Source organism: Eretmochelys imbricata, chromosome 1 (assembly GCF_965152235.1).
Source record: "Eretmochelys imbricata isolate rEreImb1 chromosome 1, rEreImb1.hap1, whole genome shotgun sequence".
Lineage (NCBI taxonomy): Eukaryota > Metazoa > Chordata > Testudines > Cheloniidae > Eretmochelys > Eretmochelys imbricata.
Genome location: NC_135572.1, coordinates 47,193,324 through 47,215,632, shown reverse-complemented (window position 1 = coordinate 47,215,632; position 22,309 = coordinate 47,193,324). Strand labels below are relative to the sequence as shown.

At 43.1% G+C, this 22,309-nt stretch overlaps 1 protein-coding gene across 1 annotated transcript in view; it reads left to right on the top strand.

The window, feature by feature from the left end:
• Positions 1 to 22,309, top strand: part of FLT1 (fms related receptor tyrosine kinase 1) — a 129,241-nt gene that overhangs the window by 52,812 nt on the left and 54,120 nt on the right. Inside the window, exons 12-13 of the mRNA XM_077819089.1 lie at positions 7,255 to 7,369; positions 20,832 to 20,940. Coding sequence (XP_077675215.1) covers positions 7,255 to 7,369; positions 20,832 to 20,940 — 224 coding nt within the window. The remainder of the gene's footprint in view (positions 1 to 7,254; positions 7,370 to 20,831; positions 20,941 to 22,309) is intronic.

The window sequence follows — 22,309 nt, the reverse complement described above, 5'->3', positions numbered from 1 at the left end:
GATGCATGCATCCGATGAAGTGAGCTGTAGCTCACGAAAGCTTATGCTCAAATAAATGTGTTAGTCTCTAAGGTGCCACAAGTCCTCCTTTTCTTTTTATGGACAAGGTGTCAGTTGTTCTTAAGATCTCAATATTTCTTTACAATACCTATGGATTTGCTGAGAATGGAATACTCTTTTGAGGACAGAATGAGATTTTAAGTCTGGGACAGCTTTGGTAGGCTCCCAGGATCTCACTGGTAGGTTTGGGAATGAGGAATTCAAATAATGTGAATACAGAAGTTGCCACCCTCTTTCCTAATATAATACAGAGATCCAGGTTCTTATAGTGGTACACATCACTATATTATCTGAGCTGCAACTTTCAGATCTTGTTCCAGGTTGGGGCATGCTGGGTTCCAGAGTTTTGGTTCAGGTCCATCTGTAGTACAGGAAGTTCAGTACACCCAGAGAATAACTAGAAAAATCCTTTGCCGGAGCCCTCGCAAATCAATGTAAACCATCAATACTGGTAACATGACTATTTTTATTTTAATATTGGTGTTTATACCTATTAGGCTCTAGAATGAAACTGGTTTGTGTTTTGACTTCAGTGGAATAAGCCAAAATGACATGTAGTACACTCTCACCCTGGAAACTTTTCCCCATCAATAGTTATAAATATACCACACTATTATGCTTGGCATGTGGTATGCAAATAGAGGTAAGAGTTCTGAAACTCATTAGGAAAGGGAGAGGGCTGTGGAGTAGAGTGAGGACAGCGTGAAGCTAAGGTTGATAACAGTGGCCTTGTCCAGAATAGGCCATGGGAGTTTTCTTATCTTGCTTTGGCAGGAGGTGCTGTGAGCTTCCTGTGCGAAATCAGAAGCATATGCTGCTTTCCTCTTGTTGTTTGGCTTCCTCCTCTACACAAGACGGTTCCCAGCACTGTGATTATCTTTGCATCTTCAAACATGGCACACTCTACTTCCTTAAGAGCTTGATGTATTCTTAAGAGTCAGGCTCACGCCCCTCCCCCAAATTACTTCTGAAGTGCTGGTATGTGGCCAATTCCACAAATGGCATTTAAAGTTGAACTTCGGGTTCCAAAAAACTCCCACAACCAACCAAACAAAAACCCTCACAAGCATGTAAATTCATAAAACTGAAAACCAGGGAGTTAAGTTTGTCCATGGTCTTAAGTCCCTTCTTTAAAAGGCGGGAAGTTTTTTGTGTTCTGACTGTAACTACGATGCATGTGCTTTGAGCTTCCTGAGAATAGGGAGTGTCAGATTAACAGCTTTGACCCTTCATTCCCCCTTCGGCATTTTCCTCTGAAAATCCAAAATAGAATTAATGGCTTCTGGTTTTACAAATGAATAGCCTATTTCTCAAGCACTTGACACAACAGGGCTAAAGCGTGTGTGTTTGTATACACACACGCATGCACACATCTTAATTAGGGGAAGAGAAAATGGAATTCAAGAGACACAATTTACCAGATCTTGTAGCTAAGACATTGGCCTGGAACTTAAGCGCTCTGTATTCGGTCCCAGGTTGGTCAGATTCCCTGTGTGACCTAGGGCAATTCCCTTGGGGTGGAATTCTGTCCCCATTGATATCAATGGGATTTTTGCCACTGACTTCAGTGGGGCCAGGATTTCACCATTAATGTCTCTGTGCCTCAGTTCCCCATCTGTAAAATGGGGATGATAGTGCTTCCTTTCTTCCACCTTTTGTCAGTCCTGCTTAGACTGGAAGCTGTTTGGGGCCTGGACAGTCTCTTTGTGTTTGTACAGTGCCTGGCACAATGGACCCTTATCCCTCCAGTCACGGGGGGAAGGATTCCTAACCTTTAACCCCACAGGAATCTCCTTACCACTTAGTGTGAACACTGGGGTCTGATTGTGCCCTGATATATACACTTACCTACATGTGTATACATGGAACCAGCACAAAAGGGCATGAAAGGATCTGTGCGAAGGCAGGTGTAAGACTGGGGAGACTGACCGCATTACTTATGAGCATGCTGGCACAGCTCTAACTTGTTTGTGAATTGCTGTGTGCTTTCCATTGGTCTGACTCCAATTCTGGTGTAAACCCTCCTGGGTGTGCAAGGAAACTAAACTCAGCTCAACTGGAGTCCCCCTAACTCCAGAGAGTTCCAGGTAAAAATAATCATTTCAGTCCCTGATTCCCAAAGATTTATGGGATTTCCCCACAGCAATTCACTTTTTGGTTACAAACAGGAGCACTCCACCTATTTTACATAGTGAATAATTTGAAGAGATTGGCAAACAACAACACAGACAAAAATGCACAGATGAAGTTATACGAGGAGACCCACATTGAGGCATCAGTTGAAATAATTGGAAGATGATTCGCAAAAAGAAAAGGAGTACTTGTGGCACCTTAGAGACTAACCAATTTATTTGAGCATGAGCTTTCGTGAGCTACAGCTCACTTCATCAGATGTATACCGTGGAAACTGCAGTTTCCACGGTATACATCTGATGAAGTGAGCTGTAGCTCACGAAAGCTCATGCTCAAATAAATTGGTTAGTCTCTAAGGTGCCACAAGTACTCCTTTTCTTTTTGCGAATACAGACTAACACGGCTGTTACTCTGAAACCTGGAAGATGATTATGATTTTTCAGTCCCAGCCAGAATGGATTTGTATAGCTCCATTCTTGTTTGTACCTTTTCAAACATCATTATATAAACACAAACTTGGCTCAGGGCTTATATTTAAATCCAGCTCAGATTTTTCCCTTTCTGTTACAAGATATGTGCCCTTATAAACCAAAGTAGGAGGCATGTTTTTAATTACTCTCCTTTACCTATTGCACAGCTCTAGCCAGTTCTGCTGGGTTAAACAATGAGACTATGTGGCTCACTCAGAAATAACAGGGTGGGGGGAAAGATTAGGTACTGAACTGGCTAACAAGGTCAGGACACTGAAAACTGTTCTCATTCTGCATTGATATATTTAATGGTTTGAGAACAGAATTAAAAGAAGTCATTCAAAATGTGGCTAACTGGTACTAATGAATTTGATTTTCCATTATAATTGCATTACTTTATAGTCAGCAGTGTGAATATAATACAACACGCAAAGTCCATCGAAGCCACATATGCACATCTCTGGGGAAAATTCCATCCAATGTTTTTCTTATTTATTATTATTATTATGCTGGGCATCACACAGACATATAACAGAGATAGTCTCTGTCTCAAAGAGTTTACAGTCTAATCATACATACTCCCCTGTAAATTATTCTCTTACAGAGAATAGTTTCAACTAGGTTCAGAGGCTGCAGACCTATAAGGGATTTATGAGATCTCTGGCATAGCCGATGCACAGCCTAATTCTGATTGTGAAGCCCTTTTCTTCTAACCCTTCCCACCTTCCCTTGCCAAATTATTTTTCAACAAGTACTTTTATCAAAAAGAGACCAGACTTTCAACACTGCAGCAAAGAGACATCAATGTATTCAGTGAGGCAAGACTACAATTTCACCTGCTTCAAAGGGCAAAAATCTGACAAAGAAACACCTGAGGGACAAGAAAAACAGTTGAACTGAGATCATGATGCCTCACCTGAAAAAGTGACAAGATCCCTCCCCTACCCCAACTACAAGAGACTAGATGAATAGTCATTTGTGTACAGACAGTCTAGAGGTCACTGCAAATCACAGCAATATGGAAGCATTATTGGCCCCATCTATATTACAGTTTCCTCCAATTTAGTTTCCTGTTTTTTAAACAGGCTGTTAAAAACACTGTATTTGTTGAAGAGTGGTGCAGGCAAAGTGGACGGGGGTTAACTTTATTTGAACCTCTCTAAACCCTATTTTTGTCCTAGCGTGCTCTTGAATGAGTTGATAAAATCATCTTAAAGTTATATCCTATCCACTTACTCAGGCCTCCACGAGTGTGCTCACAGAAACTGATTTTTGAAACAGCATATGGAAAGCATGAGAGAAATATTTGGGTAGATAGGGCAGGACATGTGAAGGGACGTAGGTGTTGCAACGCTGAGTATCACAGCACCTAACTTCTTAGTGCCTAGAAAATCACAGGAACAACACTGCTATTCACAAAGCTATAAGGGTGTGTCTTCACTACCCGCTGGATCGGCGGGCGGGGATCGATTTATCGCGTCTAGTCTAGACGCGATTATCGACCCCCGAGCACTCTCCCGTTGAGTCCTGTACCCCAGCGCTGCGAGAGGCGCAGACAGAGTTGATGGGGTAGCGGCAGCAGTTGTCTCACTGCGGTGGAGACACCGCGGTAAGTCTATCTAAGTACGTTGACTTCAGCTACGTTATTCACGTAGCTGAAGTTGCGTAACTTAGATTGACTCTCCCCCCCCAGTGTAGACCAGGGCTAAGTTAGGCACCTAGGCTCTTTATACAATGAAGGGTGGGGGAGACAGGTGCCTTAGACTGAGATCCACAAAGCCAGCCTGCTGGGGTGAGCTGCCTAAGCTAGCCAATGGGAAATGCTGACCAGAGGAGTGTGTGCTGAGCCCTGCCCCTCTCTCTGAGATAGGAGCTTAAGGGCAACTCTGTGCAAGAGTTCTCCCATCGGTGCAGTTAATCCACCCTCCCAAGAGGCGGCAGCTAAGTTACTGGGACAAGCTCTCCCACCAACATAGCGCTGTCTACATGCGGCGTTAGGTCAGAATAACTATGGATTTTTCACACCCGAGCAATGTAGTTATACCAATATAGGTCTGTAGCATAGACCAGCCCTAAGTCTGGGTTGCAGGGAGGTGCCTCGCTCTGCTAGTGACCTATGAACAAGAACCAGCCACCCAATGGCAGCTAGCTTAGGAGCCTAAGTCACTTCTTGCATGAATTAACTCTGTGCCTGCCTTGCTCCCCACAAAATGGTTTGAGGAGGAGGTGGTGGTACCACCTTATAACTTGTATCCAGTTGTTAGAGCACTCACCTGGGATGTGGGAGACCTGGGTTCAGTTCCTCCTTCTCTGCTACGGGAGGGGGGGCTCCAGAAGGGTGTGCTAACCACCAGGCTATGGCATGTACTGATGTGGGGCTGTCTCAATCTCTCCTGTTGAAGCTGTTGCACTGTGGATAACTACTGAACAAATCATTGGAGCAGGGCTTCTGGCCCTGGGGTCTTTCACCACGCAGGTGGATCCTCACAAACACTCTCTCACACTCTGCCCCAATGACTGTTCCACTGTGGATGAATTCTTAAATAGTCATTAAGCCAGCAAGAGAGAGAATGACTCTAGCCTGATGGTCAAAGTACGCACCTAGGAGGTGGGAGATGGCCTCCCCCACTTCAATTCTTTTCTCCCCCTCTGGAAAAAGGAAGAATTGAGCCTAGGTCTCCAGCATCCCAGGTGAGTGCTCTAGCCATTGGACTAATCATGATAAAGTGTACACTAATACCTCCTGGCCTCATCCAGCCAGATTTTGAATGGGCCCTGAGCTGGTAGGCATGCTCAGAGGCTGCCTGCTAGATCAAACACCGCATGTGACTTAGGCAGCTGAATGTCTGTCTTCCCCTGGTTTGTGAATCGCTCTGGGGTTGGGTACAAGACAGGTGTCCGGACACCTAGAGTGGGGCAGTAGTGCATATGCCCCAGGGCCTAAAACTTAGGTTCCTAGGGAACTTTTACAGCAGAAAATTAGGAGCCAAATAAGTTTCGAAATGATCTACAGGGTTAGGCAGCAGCCAAGCAGCGGTTTTGTGTCGCAGTGGGGACTTAGGCACCTAACACTGGCATTTAGGCCCCTGAGTTGTTTTGTGGATTGTACCCAGAGTGCATACCTGCCATCCCAGTCCTCTCCATCGCTTCCCCCACCCTCCACATGAAGGAGCATGACCCTTCACTGTAAGATGGCTGAGCCATCCCTGCATCGTAAGGAATTCTTGGGGCAGAAAGCCACACATCTGTAATGATGTCCAAATTAGTTAATGAATCATCATTTTGAAAGGTTGTTCAATTAGTTAACATAACAATAGTTAAGGTGATATTACTCTTGATGTAATGCAAAGCATTTTAAAATTATTGTATGGTGTAAACCATCTACAGTGATACAAAAACAATAAAGGAAGCAAGCAAAATGTAGAGTTATTCGATTCTTTGATCAGTTTAGTAGTACTGTAGCTGTCAGTGCACAACCAAGTGGTTTTAAAGGTGACTTCTCCAAACAGCCTGATGTACATATGAATCCAATTTGCTGATGAGCATTAAATGTATTATATTTAAAAACTTTGGTGTGTTTGAAGAACATATCAAACTTGAAAGACCTTTTACACAAATGAAGGGGCAATCTCTCCCTTTTAAATTGGGATTGAACATGTTAGTTAAAACTATAATTAGATGTCCTGAGAAAACATATGAGATGGACAGAATGTAACAAACATTCCCAAGTGTTTATTTCCATATGTACCAAATTAAGTTTTGGAAAACAAATTAGTTCCACCATGCCACATCTGCATGTTCTGATTAAAAGATGATTTGTAGTGTAAGGCATTAATGTAGTATGATTTTAATTCAGCTTTTAAAAAAATTTTTTGAAACCCTTTGGCAGTTAGATAGAAATTTTTATTTTGTTTAATTTGCAAGATTATTTGGTTGTAGTTTTATTGCTTGTCTAGTAAACTGGAAGTCACAGCAGTAGATATTTTACCATTTGTAAATTGAAAGATAACGTGGAAGATAATCTGTTGAAACAAAGAAAATCAGAGCTTGTGACATATTTTTTGTGATAACCAAAAGAACCTGCACATAAAGAAATTGCATCGGAATCATTTTTAAAAAATTGACCTCAGAAGGTTTTAAACTTTGTCAGCATTTTAAGTCTTACAATAATATAAATAATAATTAAAGCTAAGGCTGAACCAGAACGGTGGGCTTCAAACTTTGGAACACTGGAATCAGAATACTGGGCCCAAACAGTCCCAAATTTTGATTCAGTTCAGATTCTGGTTTATAGCTGAATTTCACGCCTGAAGCCCAACTCTACTGTGGGTCAAACAAGAACACAGAGTCAAAAGAACTTTCGCTCTTGGGGGAAGTTTGGATCTGGATCTGAACTTCAGCCTCCAGCCCATGTTTGCCAATGATATCAAGAAGCATAGATGTAATTGGCCAGCTTATCAGAGCCCTTACAGCTCCCATTGACGTCCCTTAGGAGCAGCAGGTGGTTAGGACAGCGACTTGTTCTTCAGAATCAACTGTTCATTCCACACTCATTTTGCTAAGAGAAGCATTTGATTGCTCCTGTCCATAGGTATGAAGTTTGCTCTAACACCGAGGGACCTTTCATCTTGAAAAGTGGCAGCAGCACAGGGAACAGAATCCAGAGCATCACTCAACACATGGCAATGATAGAGGGAAAGAATAAGGTATGGTTGGAGGAGTCAAACATATCACTACAATGCTAAGGCACTATCTGGGGATGTATTTTAAGAGATCATTGAGCTAACACTGAATAACTGAATGCCATGGTATTGTAAATGTTTTAAATTTGAAGGACTGCGTACATGCATCTCTCTCTCTCTCTCTCAGACACACAGAGTTTGGTTTTTATTTACAGATATAGGGCCTGATGCTGCAAAAAGGTACTTCCTTCTGTGCCTAGTCCTATGAAAGGCTTTGGGACTATGGATGAGAATAACTGTTGGTAGCCCTGGGCCTATAGGCTTTGTCAGAACTGAACATAAGCATGAAGGGGCAACTTATAATTACAACTCATAGTTCATTTTCTGTGTGAACATTTACATTTTCACTTTGATGCTGTCTGGGAATGTGACGAAGACATGAAAGTGTCAAAAGACCAGTGAGAACATAGAGCACCAATGGGACCAATAACTTTACAAGCGTAATCTAAAGTTACACTTTGCTTAGGTTTGTACCAAAATTTCATGTGATATTTACTCCATTTCATGCCATTGTGCAATTTCTCTTATTTTTGATAAGAGTATAGCACACTCTGCTCTCATCACAGCTGGAATACTAATTTATAGGAATACTGCTGTAGACATTTTTAAAAGGTGTTGAAAAATTGGAGAGGATTCAGAGAAGAGCGACAAGAATGACTATGGGTCTGAAAAACTTGCCACACAGTGAGAGACTTAAAGGGTTAAATGTTTTTAAAGTATAGATGAGACATTTAGGATATGTCTTGAGCTGATGGTGGGATGGCTTTTTAATCTAGCAGTCAAAGGCATAGTATGATCCAATAGGTGAAAGTTGAAGCTAGACAAATTCAAATGGAAAGTAAGGCTCCAGTTTTTAAGATCGGGGTAATTAATCATTGGAACAGCTTACCAAGGGATGTGGTGAATTCTCCATCATTTGAAGTCTAAATAAAGACTGGATTTCTTTCTAAAAGATGTTCTAGTTCAGTCACAAGTTATTGAGCTACATGCAGGAATCACTCAGTGCGGTTCTGGGGCTTGTATTATGCAGGAGATGAGACCTGTGATCACAGTGGTTCCTTCTGTCCTTAAAATCTATTAACATAGTTTGCCGCTAGAAAAGCTAAGCACTGTATCTGGTCTTACAGTCTAGTTTGACTTGTGGCAATAATGGCAGATAGTATTACAAAAAAGTAAAACCTTATCCTAGTGCAGTGGTTCTCAACTGTGGTCCACCGCTTGTTCAGGGAAAGCCCCTGGCAGGCTGGGCTGGTTTGTTTACCTGCCACATCCGCAAGTTCGGCCAAACATGGCTCCCACTGGCCGCAGTTTGCCGCTCCAGGCTAATGGGGGCTGCGGGAAGCGGCGCGGGCCAAGGGATGTGCTGGCCGCCCTTCCCGCAGCCCCCATTGGCCTGGAGCGGCAAACCGTGGCGAGTGGGAGCTGTGACTGGCTGAACCTGAGGACGCGGCAGGTAAACAAACCGGCCTGGCCAGCCAGGGGCTTTTCCTGAACGAGCGGTGGACCACAGTTGAGAACCACTGTCCTAGTGCCTTTAATTCCCAATATTTGTGAAGGGCTTCATAAAACTTCAGGTGACATACACAGGGGCCCTCATTCTCAGTTACACTAAGGCTACGTCTACACTGTGTTGTAAATCCCACAGTGGCGAGTCTCAGAGTCCGGGTCTATGGATTCAGGCTCATACTACCACACTAAAATCAGCAGCATATGTGTTGTGCCACCACCCATACTGAGCTTCAGAGCCTGAGCTCCAGCTTGAGTCCAAACGCCTACACAGCTGTTTATAGCACCATAGCATGAGCCCATGCAGACCTGGGCTCTGAGACTTGCTGCCACAGGTTATAAAATGCAGTGTAGACATACCCTTAGTTCCCTTTACTCTGCTGTGGCTGTGTAAAAGGGCCTTACAGTGCATGAATTACAGCTACACCCACTTTAAGACCCCTGTCCACTGTCAGAACAATATAAATGGGGATTAGTATAACTGAGAATCAGGCCTGGGAATCGTGACTTCCACCACTACTGTATTATTTATATGTTCCCAAAGGTGTTCGTGGCACTGTACATATAAGAATGGTTACTGGCCCTGAGGGACTTTTAGTCCAATTCAGCCAGGGACTGTGCAAATGATTAAGGATCGAGGCAAAGATGGGAGAGGCTAGAATTGGAAGATTACATGAAAAACATGGTTTAAGGAGGGTTTTGAAAGAGGAAAAGGAAGTCATTTGGGGCACAGGAAGAGGGAAGCTGTTCCACGTGGGGATACGATGAACAAAAGACAGTGAGAACCCAATTATGTTCCAGCAGGCATCTAGCCATGCTGAAAGTGGTCCTACCTGGCCACCACACATTGAATCAGCTGTGCAATAGCCAGACCTAATCTGTTTGTGTGTTGTGCTTTTTGGAGACAGTGGAAGGGGAGGGGCTTAAATGTCAGGCCAACTTCCAGCCCACGGCAAATAAGTTCCTCCCTGGAGGAAGATGCTAATAATGGATCCTCGCTGCGGGATTGCAGAGTTTGTTTGAAGTCTTTGGCAATCAGCCATTTTTTGAAGCATGCCCAGAAGTGCATCTGAAATGATGGTTCCTGTGTGTGTGTATTATTGAAAGTTTTACAATGAAACAGAGTTGTTCTCCTTATCTATCCAATGTGCTGTTAATCCCAGAATGGACTGTGTGGGGTTGCTTTGTGGCCACGTGTCTGCACTAAAAGAATAGCATTTAGAAGTCACCAGAGTTATGAGTTACTGCCAAACTTTTTCATGCATTTTAGCTATAACGCTGATAGCAAAAAGGGAGCTGATAAGGAGGCTTCTGTAATTTTTATGAGCCATCTGAAGCACAAATAATCTTTTCTTGAAATGTGGTGGTTAGCTCCAGCTAGGTCAGTGTAAGTTCTCCTTGCCTCTGAAGAGTTGCTTTTCCCAGGTCTTCGGGCCCTGTTTGGCTGAGGACAGATAGCTCTTCTAAATGTGCTCTCTGGCCCTTGGCATAGTTTCTTGCCAAGTCTTACGTTGCCTGATTTCTACATACGTGGCTGACATAGAGTAGTCAGACATTTTTATTCCCAGGAGAGATTGTGGTTTTGCTGTATTTGCAGTCAACTTGTGTAGGATTAGAATCACTGACATATCTAGTTAAAAAATTCATTCATTGTGTTCCAAAGCAAAGTCAAAGTGGAGACAGTTGAGACAAAAGCTTCCTGATTGGGAGGAATGTTGAACCCATTCACAGAACTAAGCAGACTGGATATGACATTTCATCACAATGTCAGCTGTTACTTTAAAAAAAACTCTCAGAGAACTTCTGAATACCTTCTGCATTGATACATCCATGTTCCTACTATTCCTATTTCCAAGCATAAAAGGCATGAAGCTCAGTGTGAGAAGTAGACAAAGGCAGCACTTAAAGGACAGGGTGGAAAGTTGGATGGGATGGAGCAAGGAGGAAAGAGCTGAGGAGTGAGCTGGGATGGAGCTGGGCACCTGAGAACAAGGATCTTAAAACTGATGTGAAATGACAGAGGAAACTGGTGAAGGGACTGAGGGATGGAACAACAAACATGATTAGAGCAACTTGAAAGGATAGTTATTTTGGATAGAGGGAGAGAGGAAAACTGAGACAGGGGAGGCCAAAGACAGTTACAGTAATGAAGGCAAGAGATGAACAAGGCATGTTCAAAGGTTTATTTTTGGTAATCAAGGTAAGTGTTTCGGTCTTGCCTAAGGAAGAGTTGCCAATTCTGTCCATGTTGTGTGTAAATAGAGCATTAGAGCCATATCAGGTCATGGTTCTCATTGGTTTGGCTTTTTGTTTCAGTGAGTTGGTTTGTTGTCTGTATGGAAATATAAATGCAACCTCTAGTTTATTATTAAGTTTAGCCCTCTCCCCCTCCCCCCCCCCCGTTTGCATGGGTAAAAGAACACAGGAAGGGTGTGCGACATTATTCATTTAGTGACACAGAGAAACCATGGTTGTGACAGTGTTTTAGTAACATTTCCGCTGAAACCTCTCTAAACAGACATTGAGAAACTTGAGTGGTATAATGGAATAAGTCAATGATGTAAGCAATAATACTTAATCATCAAATAACTGTTCAAGTGATTCAATTCCCACACCCAAAGTTTTCATTCTCACATTGGACTTTCTCATTGATTTTCTACAGTGTAATAACTCAGATTATTTTTAGATTCTTCATATAAACTGATCCATTCAGTTCTTAAGAAACATCAGTTATGAGTGCTCCCAGCTAAAATTAGGGCTATATTTCACGCAATGCTAATACTGGCAGTTATCCTTAACTGGAGCAACAACTCATTGCAAAGGCAATATGTGGGTGACCTGCAATAAAAATAAAGTAAGAAATGGTGCATTAATCTATCCCTGTGTGTGTGTGTGTTGCCTGACACTTCCCATTATAAGACCCTGTTTTCAGTTGCATATAACTGCCAAACTTCAACTGTTTGGCCTGAAATTTTTCATTCCACGTGTTTGCCACAGGATGAATTTGTTTTTGAACATTTCAGCCAAAACAGTTCAGCTGTTTCCAAGAATGAGGTTTGGGGAAATAACTTGTGCCCATGTTAAAAAATGTTTTGCCCATGTTAAAAAATCCTGGCAACCTTTTCTTTCAAAAGCTCTGACTCCCTCATGCTTTGAGGCAGGGACCTGAAATATGGCAGAGATGAGGGCTTTCTTGTGAGGGCTGTGCCTTTTGGTGTTCCCAAGATAATGTGGAGGAGAAAGCTGCCTGATTCAAATGGAGAGGAGACAGGGTACTGGGGGTGAGGGCAGAAACTGGAGTTGAAGGCTGGCAGGCCTTCATTCATCTCCTGTCAGGGAAGAGGGAAACTGGGACTGAAAGTCTGGCAGGGCAAGGAGATCGGGACTGCAAACTGGAGCAGAAACTAAGACTGAGAACCAGCGGGGTGTGGGGAAGGAGGTGAGGAAGGAGGAGAGACAGAGAGCCAGGGTGTGTGGGAAGAACTAGGACTGGCTGGGCAAAGAGATTGGGACAAGGCCCTGGGTGGTTGGGGAGAGGAACTCTGAGATTGGACAAGGATCTCAGGAAGGAAAATTTGGACTGAGAGCCAGTGGGGATGGCGAATGTGGGGAGGGATAGCTCAGTGGTTTGAGCATTGGCTTGCTAAACCCAGGGTTCTGAGTTCAATCCTTGAGGGGGCCATTTGGGATCTGGGGCAAAAATTGGGGATTGGTCCTGCTTTGAGCAGGGGGTTGGACTAGATGACCTCCTGAGGTCCCTTCCAATCCTGGTATTCTATGATTCTATAGGCAGGGGGGGAGCATGTATGGAGGCCAGAGGGAGGAGAAAGACCAACTGGATGAAGAATTGGTAGTGGGGGAACGTATACTGTTTGGGCAAGGAGACTGGGGTGTAGGGGGAACTGGGAAAGGCTGGGCAAGGAGACTGGGAATGGAGAGTCTGGAGTGGCGAGACTAGGACTTGCTAGGCAAGGAGACTGGGATAAGAAGTCTGAGGAGTGGAGACTGGGACTATGTAGGCAAGGAAAATGGGATTGGGACAAAGAGCAAGAGTTGGGAAAGAAACAGGGCAGGGACAGGTTGGAGCAAAAGAGTCTGTTTCCACTAGAGCATGCTCCCCTCCAGAGACTGGAATGGAACAAAAGATCCCCGAGTCTCTCCATTCATCTGCTGTCAGCAAATAGCTGTGAAGCCTTCTGAGAAAGAGTGTGTCTCATCTCCTCTAATACTGGTCCACTGGTCCACATAGAGGATTACAACCTACTACCACTGTGAGCTACTCTCTTAGCTCAAGTGTCAGATGGCTGTGCTATGTGGCTCAAAGCTCCAGCCCTGCTGATGAAACCATGGGGCTGTCAATATGATGCCACAAGACAGAACTATTGTTTTTCTGTTTGTTTTTCTTAAAGCTGGGAATTACACACACACACAAACTAAGTTAAAAGGACACTAAGAGCACTTAGAAGTTAGGAAATGCCAGAGTTCAGGCTATTTGTGCAACCTTAATTCAGCCCCCTTGTGTGTATTATGCATTATGATACAGTCTTCAATTACATGATCACATACTAGTTTTTCCGACAGGACTCCTGCCTCATGGGGTGGGATGAGGATGACTCAGGAATTTGTAGTGAAGGAGACTCTTGTTTGTAAGACCCCTGCTTCATTTGCTGCAGAAGTTGGAAAGTCTGTCGGGAATGAGGCAGAGGGTTTCAGAAAGAGAAGGGATGGTCTCATGGTGAACGCAGTTGAACAATGCCTGAGAGAAATGGATTCTGTCCTTTCCTCTACCACAAAATTTCTATGTGATGCTAGTCAAGTCACTTAAACTAAACTTTTCCCAGGTGGCCACTAATTGTGTGTTCCTCATTTTCTGGGTGCCTAATGAGATCCTGCTGTATGATCTGCAGAAGTGCTGAGTGCTTGCAGCTGTGATGAAGTCAACGTGAGTTGTATTTTGGACATAGACAGTGCTATGTAATGCTAAGTACTCTGATAAATCAGCTCCTCAACATCTAATTGGGCACCCAACATTACTGGCTACTTTAAACCTTAAACTCTCACTGCCTCAGTTCCCCATGTGTGAAGTGGGGATAATACCACCCCCTTATCCAGGGGACTTGTGAAAATTAATTCAAGTTTGTGAAGCACTCAAATATTATAGTGACGCGTGCCAGAGAAAAGCCCATGAGGAAATGAGTGATTCTGTCTTTGGACCAGGATTGAATAATGAGCAGTAAATAAGGCATGGGGGCCACAAATTGAACAATGAGGAGAAAACAAACTATTGAATAACTGCTCATTAAATGAGCATTGTGCACTGAACGACGCAGGGCTCCTGTGGAAAAAATAGAATGTAATCATGTAATTAAAAGCTAAATCACAGTGCATATGTACAAGAGGGCCAAATTAAGGTTACACAGGAAACCTTAATTCTGGCATTTACTAACTTTGGAGTGTTTGGCTATGCAATATATGATAATATATGATTTAGCGAGAATTAATACATGACCGTGTAGTGTGGTATGGTATGAAGGTTTTATTTATTTATCTATCCATCCAGCTACTTACATGGCCCTTATCACCTTAGTATCTGTGCACCTTATTGGCATACGTTTTGGATGGACGTATCATTTATGAATGGCAAAGCCACTTGACTTCAGGATTTAGGATAAAATGCAAACTAAACACCCAAACATAAAGGTTTTCCAAACCTAAAACTACTCTTGTTTTTGTCCCTCTTTAGTTTGATTGATGATACCATCTTTGGTCACAGATGTGTAGGTGCCATTACAGTTTGTGACGCTGCAGTGTAAAATACAAACTCGTGCAGGACAGTAGTTTAATAAAAATGTGTTAAACACTTACGTACATTAGATAAATAATACATCACTTCAGAGAGTGTAATTAGGCTAATATTTTGAGAAGGTAGGGGTGGATCCTGTGTGTTACGAGTTGTGGAGCCATAAATGTGTCTATATAAAGTCAATCCTAACAAATGAAAGTATTTCTGATAGTTCACCCTCTATTTTGTTTCTTCTGGTTCACACCTAGCAAAGCAGTGGAGAATATGGGCAGTTTTAACCATGTGGCAGTCGTACTGATTTCAGTAAGACTGCTTCTATGCTCATAAGTTACTCATATGCTTAAGCTCTTCGGAGGATCTGGGCCATGGGTTGTACTATTTACTTTAAGAGCATTACTGCAGGATTTTAGTTTGCCTTATTTTCAATGTACCACACATAATTTTTCTCTGGGGTGTCCATCCTCCTCAATGCTACTCGAATTTGTTATCACTTTTAAAAGAATCACTTCAGAGGGGCATTCTGGGCAGGGCCTAGAGTTTGACACATTTAAAAAAGCATGACTTGGCACATGCAGTTGCAGAGCTCTGTCTGCCATCGGCTCCTTGACATCCCCTCCCTCCAGGTGCCACAGAGGCAGTGAGTCAAATGTTAGTGTATTAACCGTATGGCATTGAATAAGAAGGCCTGATGGGTGCATCCAGGAATACTTCATTGCTTGTACTACAGCTTCTTTAGAATCATGCAGGGCCAGTTCTACGGGTGGGCAAATAGGGCGGTTGTTTTGGGGCACCGTCTTTCAGGAGGCACTGTCTCACTACTCGGGGGGAAGAGGGGTGGGGGCAGGGCACTGAAAATGTTTTCTGCTCTGGCCAGCAAAATGGTTAGGGCTGCTCCTGCCACTGCTCTTTCAAGGGGATAATGTGATCTGCTTGTAGTGCTGCTGAAGATACAGCTCTGCTTTATGAGCAACAAAGTCACCTGCCTTGACAGCACAAACTTAGGACAAAAAGGTTCCCCATAACTTTTGTCCACGTCTGGTTATTCAATTCAGAGATATTTCAGTAGGTGTTTCTTATATTGAAAACAATGTTTGTTCTGAAGGTGAAGCATGTTGTCCAGGTATTTGACACAGATACCTCCTGCCAACAGGTGAAGCCTATTAAGTATGTAACATCACTGGCACAATTAAAACAACACAGTGATGTGCTCCAGTATTTCAACAAGGGTCTCCCACAATAAGGTCTCCCCCTCAGCGGAGGTGCATGTAAAGACCTTTTAGGAGGGAGGGAGGTATCTTCCCCAGGAAAATTGTCAAAATTGCCAACCATTTCCCTCTGGCTTCTCTGCCACCCATCTCAACAGTGTGAGTCCTTTGTATAGGCTCTTACGCAAAATGGGACTTTAATGTAGAAACCGCCAGCATGAGGGGAGGAATCAACCTGTGCTTCCTCCTGCCTACAAAGATTTTGTCACCTCTCTCAATCAGTGCGCCTACCCTCCTGATCCTCCTCCCCATCAGCGTCAGATATGGCCACCCACCATTTCCGCCTTCTCCTTGCTTTCAGGATCTCCTCTTCTCTCAACTGCTAGTGATGGCAGCAGCAATAGGAGAATAATCTCCCCAGCCTCTGACTTGGCAATGTGCCTTGTTTCTTAGAACTTAATACTTCAATTGGCCTGGGTTGGTTTGATACAAGATAAACGTTGGTGGAAGCTAGCAGATACCAGCCTTTACCCTGTCATAGCTAGCTGTGGCATCTGACTGCTGTGTGTTGTCCTCTTGTGCAGACAGCACTGCTCCGGCCAATTTCTAAACCTCTTCACGTTGCAGAGAATGTCAGATGCTGAAGGAGTTAGATGACATGAAGTCAATATCAAATACTCTCTTTACGCAACACTATGAAGAAAACACAAAGCTCAGATAGGTCCCCAGTAAGGCTATTTACTCAGTATACGCAAACCAAGACTAGCTACGTACACACTGCTTTTTGAGAGTTTTCAGACAGCTTTCACAACACAGAGCACAGTGTGCACCATTAGAAGACTCACAGACAATATATTAAAGGGATACGGTCTTATTCCTATACACTACAAGTACCTAAGGCAATAACTGAGGTAATACTATATACATATCTAAAGGAGTGCACAGGCCTCTGTCCGGGTATAATTAATATATCTAAGTCTGATGGAATAAGAAAACTTATGCTTTAGAGGAAATTTCCCTTTTAAAAATGAGACCTGATTGTGTCAGACAAAGTATTGGATGATAAAATTAATTCCCACAAACTGGGGGAATTGCAGAAGGCGTATTTACCACATAGGCCTCAGGCTCAGGAATAATACACTATGGGCTTCAGTCTAATAAAATAGATATCAGATACCAGTAGAGTCAGAGACCAAGGCCTGCTTCTCCCCTGCCAGGTACTTTGTGTAGTTGTTTACATCTATGCAAAATGGGTGTGAAATAATATCAAGTGATATAGCCTCGGTGAGCCCACTGCTGGAATTCTGCTCCCAGCTCTAATGTCTACACCTTTAAAAATTAGAGAGGGTTCAAAGGAGAGCCACAAAAAGAATTCAAGGGCTGGAAAACATACACTATCATGAGAGACTTAAAGAGCTCAGCTGATTTAACTTATCTAAAAGAAATGTAAGAGGCAACTTGATCTGTAAGTACCTATGCGGAGAGACGATATCTGATATTATTTGGCTCTTTCATCTAGCAGGAAAATGGCTGAACGGCCAAGTTAGAAATAATATAATTGGAAATAAGATGTAACTTTTTAACGGTGAAGGCAATTGACCGTTGGAACAACCTACCCAGGGAAGAGGTACATTTGCCACCACTTCTAGTCTTTACATCAAGATTGGATGTCTTTTTAAAACAGATGATCTAGTTCAGCCACAAGTTATTGAGCCTGAAAGTGTTGGCTTGTGTAGCAGGGAAAATAATCCCTTCCCCCCCACCCACTGCAGGAATCACTGGGTGAAATTAGAAGGCCCGTGGTATCCCAGAGGATGGATTAGAGGATCATAGATGCCCCACCTGGCCTCAGTTATCTGTAACTCTATAATTTGCTAGTGCAGAGTGTGAATTTATATTCATGTCACAGACACGTAACCTGGCTAGAGTTTCCCCTGGCTGGACACTCACCAGACTCAGGTTTCAGAGTAGCAGCCGTGTTAGTCTGTATCCACAATAAGAAAAGGAGGACTTGTGGCACCTTAGAGACTAACAAATTTATTTGAGCATAAGCTTTCGTGAGCTCCAGCTCACTCAGTGCTTAATTTGTACTGAAAGAGGTGCCGGGCTCAAACAATTTTTTTACATTCATAACTGATTGAGCAAGCCCAGAGGAGCCGGGACTATGAACTGCCAAGCCCTGGCACAAATTAAGCACTGAACAGACTGTTGTGTTTGGGGCCCACTTCAGTGGACCCCGTGTGCTTTAAGCCTCTTGAGAGTGAGCAAAGTCCAGACACTGCTCCTGGCTGTGGTCTCTGGGCACACACTTGGAATCAGATCCTCTGTCTAGTTCCCCTTCTGAGAGCTGAGACTCAGTGAGCCAATTGCCCAGCTCCTGGGAACAGTCCTGACCCCTCAGACTCCCCCATATCTTAAACACACCCAGAACTCCACCTTGTGGGTGCTCTGGATTTACAGCTTCACTCTTCAGGAGCACATGAGAGTGCAAGCCAACAGAGACACACAGTCAGACTTCCAAACATGATTACTCTGACTTAGCATGAAAGATACACAGATCTAGGCAAAATAACAAACACATCTGTATGCATTATCCTGCCTCAGTTTCCTCTCTTCTCTAGAGAGTTCTTTGGTCTTGGGGAGAGTCCTCTGTGATGTTCAGGAGCCTTCTCCTGCAGCTCATGGCTTCTCCTCAAAATCAAGTAGTTCATCTCTCTCTACATAACTTAGCTGCCTCTGACCTTGACTGGTCCCACAGTTAAACAGGACCCCTCTGCCTGTCCCCCCGCCCCACCAAGCATGCTTTTCTCTCCTGCCCAAAGCTTCCTATGTGTCTCTGAGTCCCTTGAGTTTTTATGGCCCCCTACGAACACCTGGTTTTTTTTGTTCTGTTGCTGGGGTTTTCCGCTTCCCCGCCCTGCAGACAGGTTGGAAGAGCTAGCTTCTCTCAGCTTCAGCCAACCCACTCTCCCAAAGTGTTTTCACCTGAATACAGCTATGAAAGTTTAATGACTGATAATTGTCCCTGGTCTGTCAGACATGCTACAGGCCCTGTCAGCAAATGCTGGATTCCCCAGTCACAGAGACATTCCCTGATACAACAGTTTCATAATAACCACTTCATAACATCAACCAGAATTCATAAGCTGAACAAACAGACCCCCAAATCATCACAGTTCATAAACATTGTTTTTAGCATGTTTGACCAGCACTTAGTGAGGCGATGTAGAAGGTCACTATGCCTCAGTAAGGAGCAATGTTGTTGATCTTGACTCATGACTCTAGTTACAGACAGAATGAACAGAAGAAAATATTAACTGCACTACAATCATTTTTGAAGGCTTCTGAAAATAGCTTAAAAAACTCAAACATGTTAATCAACATAGACGTATCTTTTCTCATTGCTGCCTATCACACAACTCTACCAATAACGCCAGCTCAACATGCCTTTATCTGCTTTCCTTAGACCCATCGCCATGCTCTTATCTATGCCATTCCTTTCGAGGTGGCATGAAAAAATGAATGCCCTTCCTGAACCACTTTGCAGTCCCATTGCTCTGTCTGCATTCAAATTTCTTCTCAAAACCTACTTCTACCATGATGCCTGTGCAAAATAAATTAAGAATGGTTGGGTTGACGAACAACTGGGGAGCTAAATTGAATTATCAGGATGTGATCAGCCACGACCATTGTACCTATTTTCCCTACCCATTGTCTGTTTATCCTTTTAGACTTTGAGCCTTCTTACATATATATCTATATATACACACACATACACACAGCACCATGCCCACGCTCTTTTTGGATAGCACCATGTTTCATATTAATTAATAATAATAAATAACAGAAATTAAGACTACCACCAAGCATTATTTGGGGAATCCCCCTCCCCAAAATCTCTATTTTAGGTACTTCTAGAGCCCCCACTAACATGGTATCTTAACATCTCTCAATCTTTAATGTGTTTATCCTCACAATACCCCTGTGAGGCAGGGAAGTACTGTTAGCCCTGTTTTACAGATGGGGAACTGAAACCCAGAGGCTAAAAGACTTGCCCCAGGTCATACAGAAGGTCTGTGGTGGAACAGAGACTTGAATCCAGGTCTCCCATGGGCTAGACCAGTTCCCTAAGCACTAGACCATCCATCCACCAGTATGCATGGTATTCCCTCGTGTAGGCATCAGTGTAACATTTTTCTCTGAAGCAATGTTAGATGTTACTGTGCCATGCCCTTCAGCTATCTGCTCGTACAAATTATATCACCTCAGGAAAGCATTCAGTGTGCTAGGCTTTCTAAGATGGTGTGATCAGAATAGCGGAATAGAGGCATAGATCATCAAAGCAGAGTTTTGACTGCTACTATATTAACTGTATTAAAACTGAAATCCAAAAGGAAAAAAATGTGAAAAAGGAAGAGGTGAGTAATGTCTGTCCAGCCCCTGCCCTCATTCTCGTAGCAGTTACAAGAAACAACGAAAGATGCCACAAACTCATCTGTTATGAAATGGAGCTTCATTTTCCCAGTATTATCCAAACAAATAAGGCGTTCCTCACCTACTCTCTTTGTTGACTGACTGACCCACCGGCAGCCTCCTAGGGTAGAGCATGCTATGCCACACCTCATGTTTTATAACCTGTCGTTATTACATCAGCAGCATGAGATAAATCACCCTGAAAGGCACATGCAAAGATTTGGGTTGTAGTGATTCTGATAATGGAGTGGTCTCCTGGGCAGCTAGTTTCCTGTTATTTTTCCATCATTACCAGAGCCTGACATGGTGACACCTCCTACTAATCACCACTGAATGAATGGAGCAACTGAATCATATTAATGTCAATAGGAACTTTTTAAAAAAGGGTTCAAACAACTTCTTAATCTAACATGAGCTAAAACTATTCTTGCTTTTACAGACTGCTAGCATTCTGGCTGTAGCCGAAGCCAAATCTTCCGGAATCTACAGCTGCGTGGCTTCCAATAAAGTAGGAAATGTTGAAAGAAACATTAGCTTTTATGTAACAGGTAAGGTACAATCCGTTCAGTAACTAAACACCCACCCTGGTCAGAATGTTGCATTTGTTAGGATGTCATGTGGTTTACACTTCCCCTAGGTGTGATACTTACTGGAGGCAGATGTTAACTAATGTAATATTTTTCACTGCTTCTGTGGTGGGTTTTGACAGGACTGCTAAGACTTGGCTGCTAAAAATGGGATTAGCACACATGATCCATTATCAGCTTTCTAATGAAGATGCAAATTGCTCATGAAAATAATGGTCTCTTGCTATGACTTTTTTCTAGTGCAGTCGGCACATGTGTAATGTTACTTTATAATTTGTGAAACCCATCTCAGGCAGCATCAGGTGTGCTCACACTATGTATCAGCTTCTGCCAACTATGGCCCTGAGCATGCAAAAGGTACCCTGGAAGCAGAACGCTGTGCCTGCCCGCTGCCCCATTGAAGTCAATGCAATTCAGCACAGGCATAGGGATCTGCCTACCTCAGGAACACATTGCAGGACCAGGGCCGGTGGATCACAATTGACCATCTTTTTGCAGGTGTATCTCCCATTGACACCAATGAGTATTTTGTACACAGATGATAGGACCTAATGCATTCTACTGTCCCCTTCTGAGGAAGATACCATTGTATAATATAGGCCCATATCCAGCAAAGACTTAAATATGTGTTTAACTATGTATGTGAGTAATTCTAGTGACTTCAATGGCATAAAGTCAAGCATGTGCATAAGTCTTTGCAGGAACAGGACTTTAAGGAGTAAATGCTGTGACTTCAAGAGCTAAGGAAATAAATGGGAATTCACTAATAGCCAGTACACAATTTATCAACCATCGCGTAGCAAGGTCTCGTTGCAAAGGAGCCAGCTTCTGGTTGAAGGTTTTGCATTGGCTGTGGCACGATGCATTTACCAAGTGTGGACTCATGGGATGTGAGGCTTACATTAATGGTCCCGTATAGTCTTGGAAAAGATCCTGGTGAAAGAAAATGAGACTTAATCATTTAATAGCAGATATTTTAGAAACCAAAGGCCAATCTGTCTTTAATACTAAAAATACTAGAAATGAGAAACCTGCCATAACCTCACAGCTGAAAAGGGGATACATTTTTAATTAAGCATGTTTTGTTGTTGTTCTTGCTCTAATATTGTAATCGGTTTTGTTGTTGATCTGTTGCCTGTCAATTCTGATTAATGAAAATAATGCTGGTACTATGCTGCCCCTCCCCGTTTTTTGAATTACATTTTACACTTTTTGAAATGTTCTGACCAACGGTAATAATACACTCCCACATTTAGGAACTGTTGGTTGTCTATAACTATAGAAGTTCAGTAATAAAACACCAGAACTAGTCATTGAAATGTGAACATAG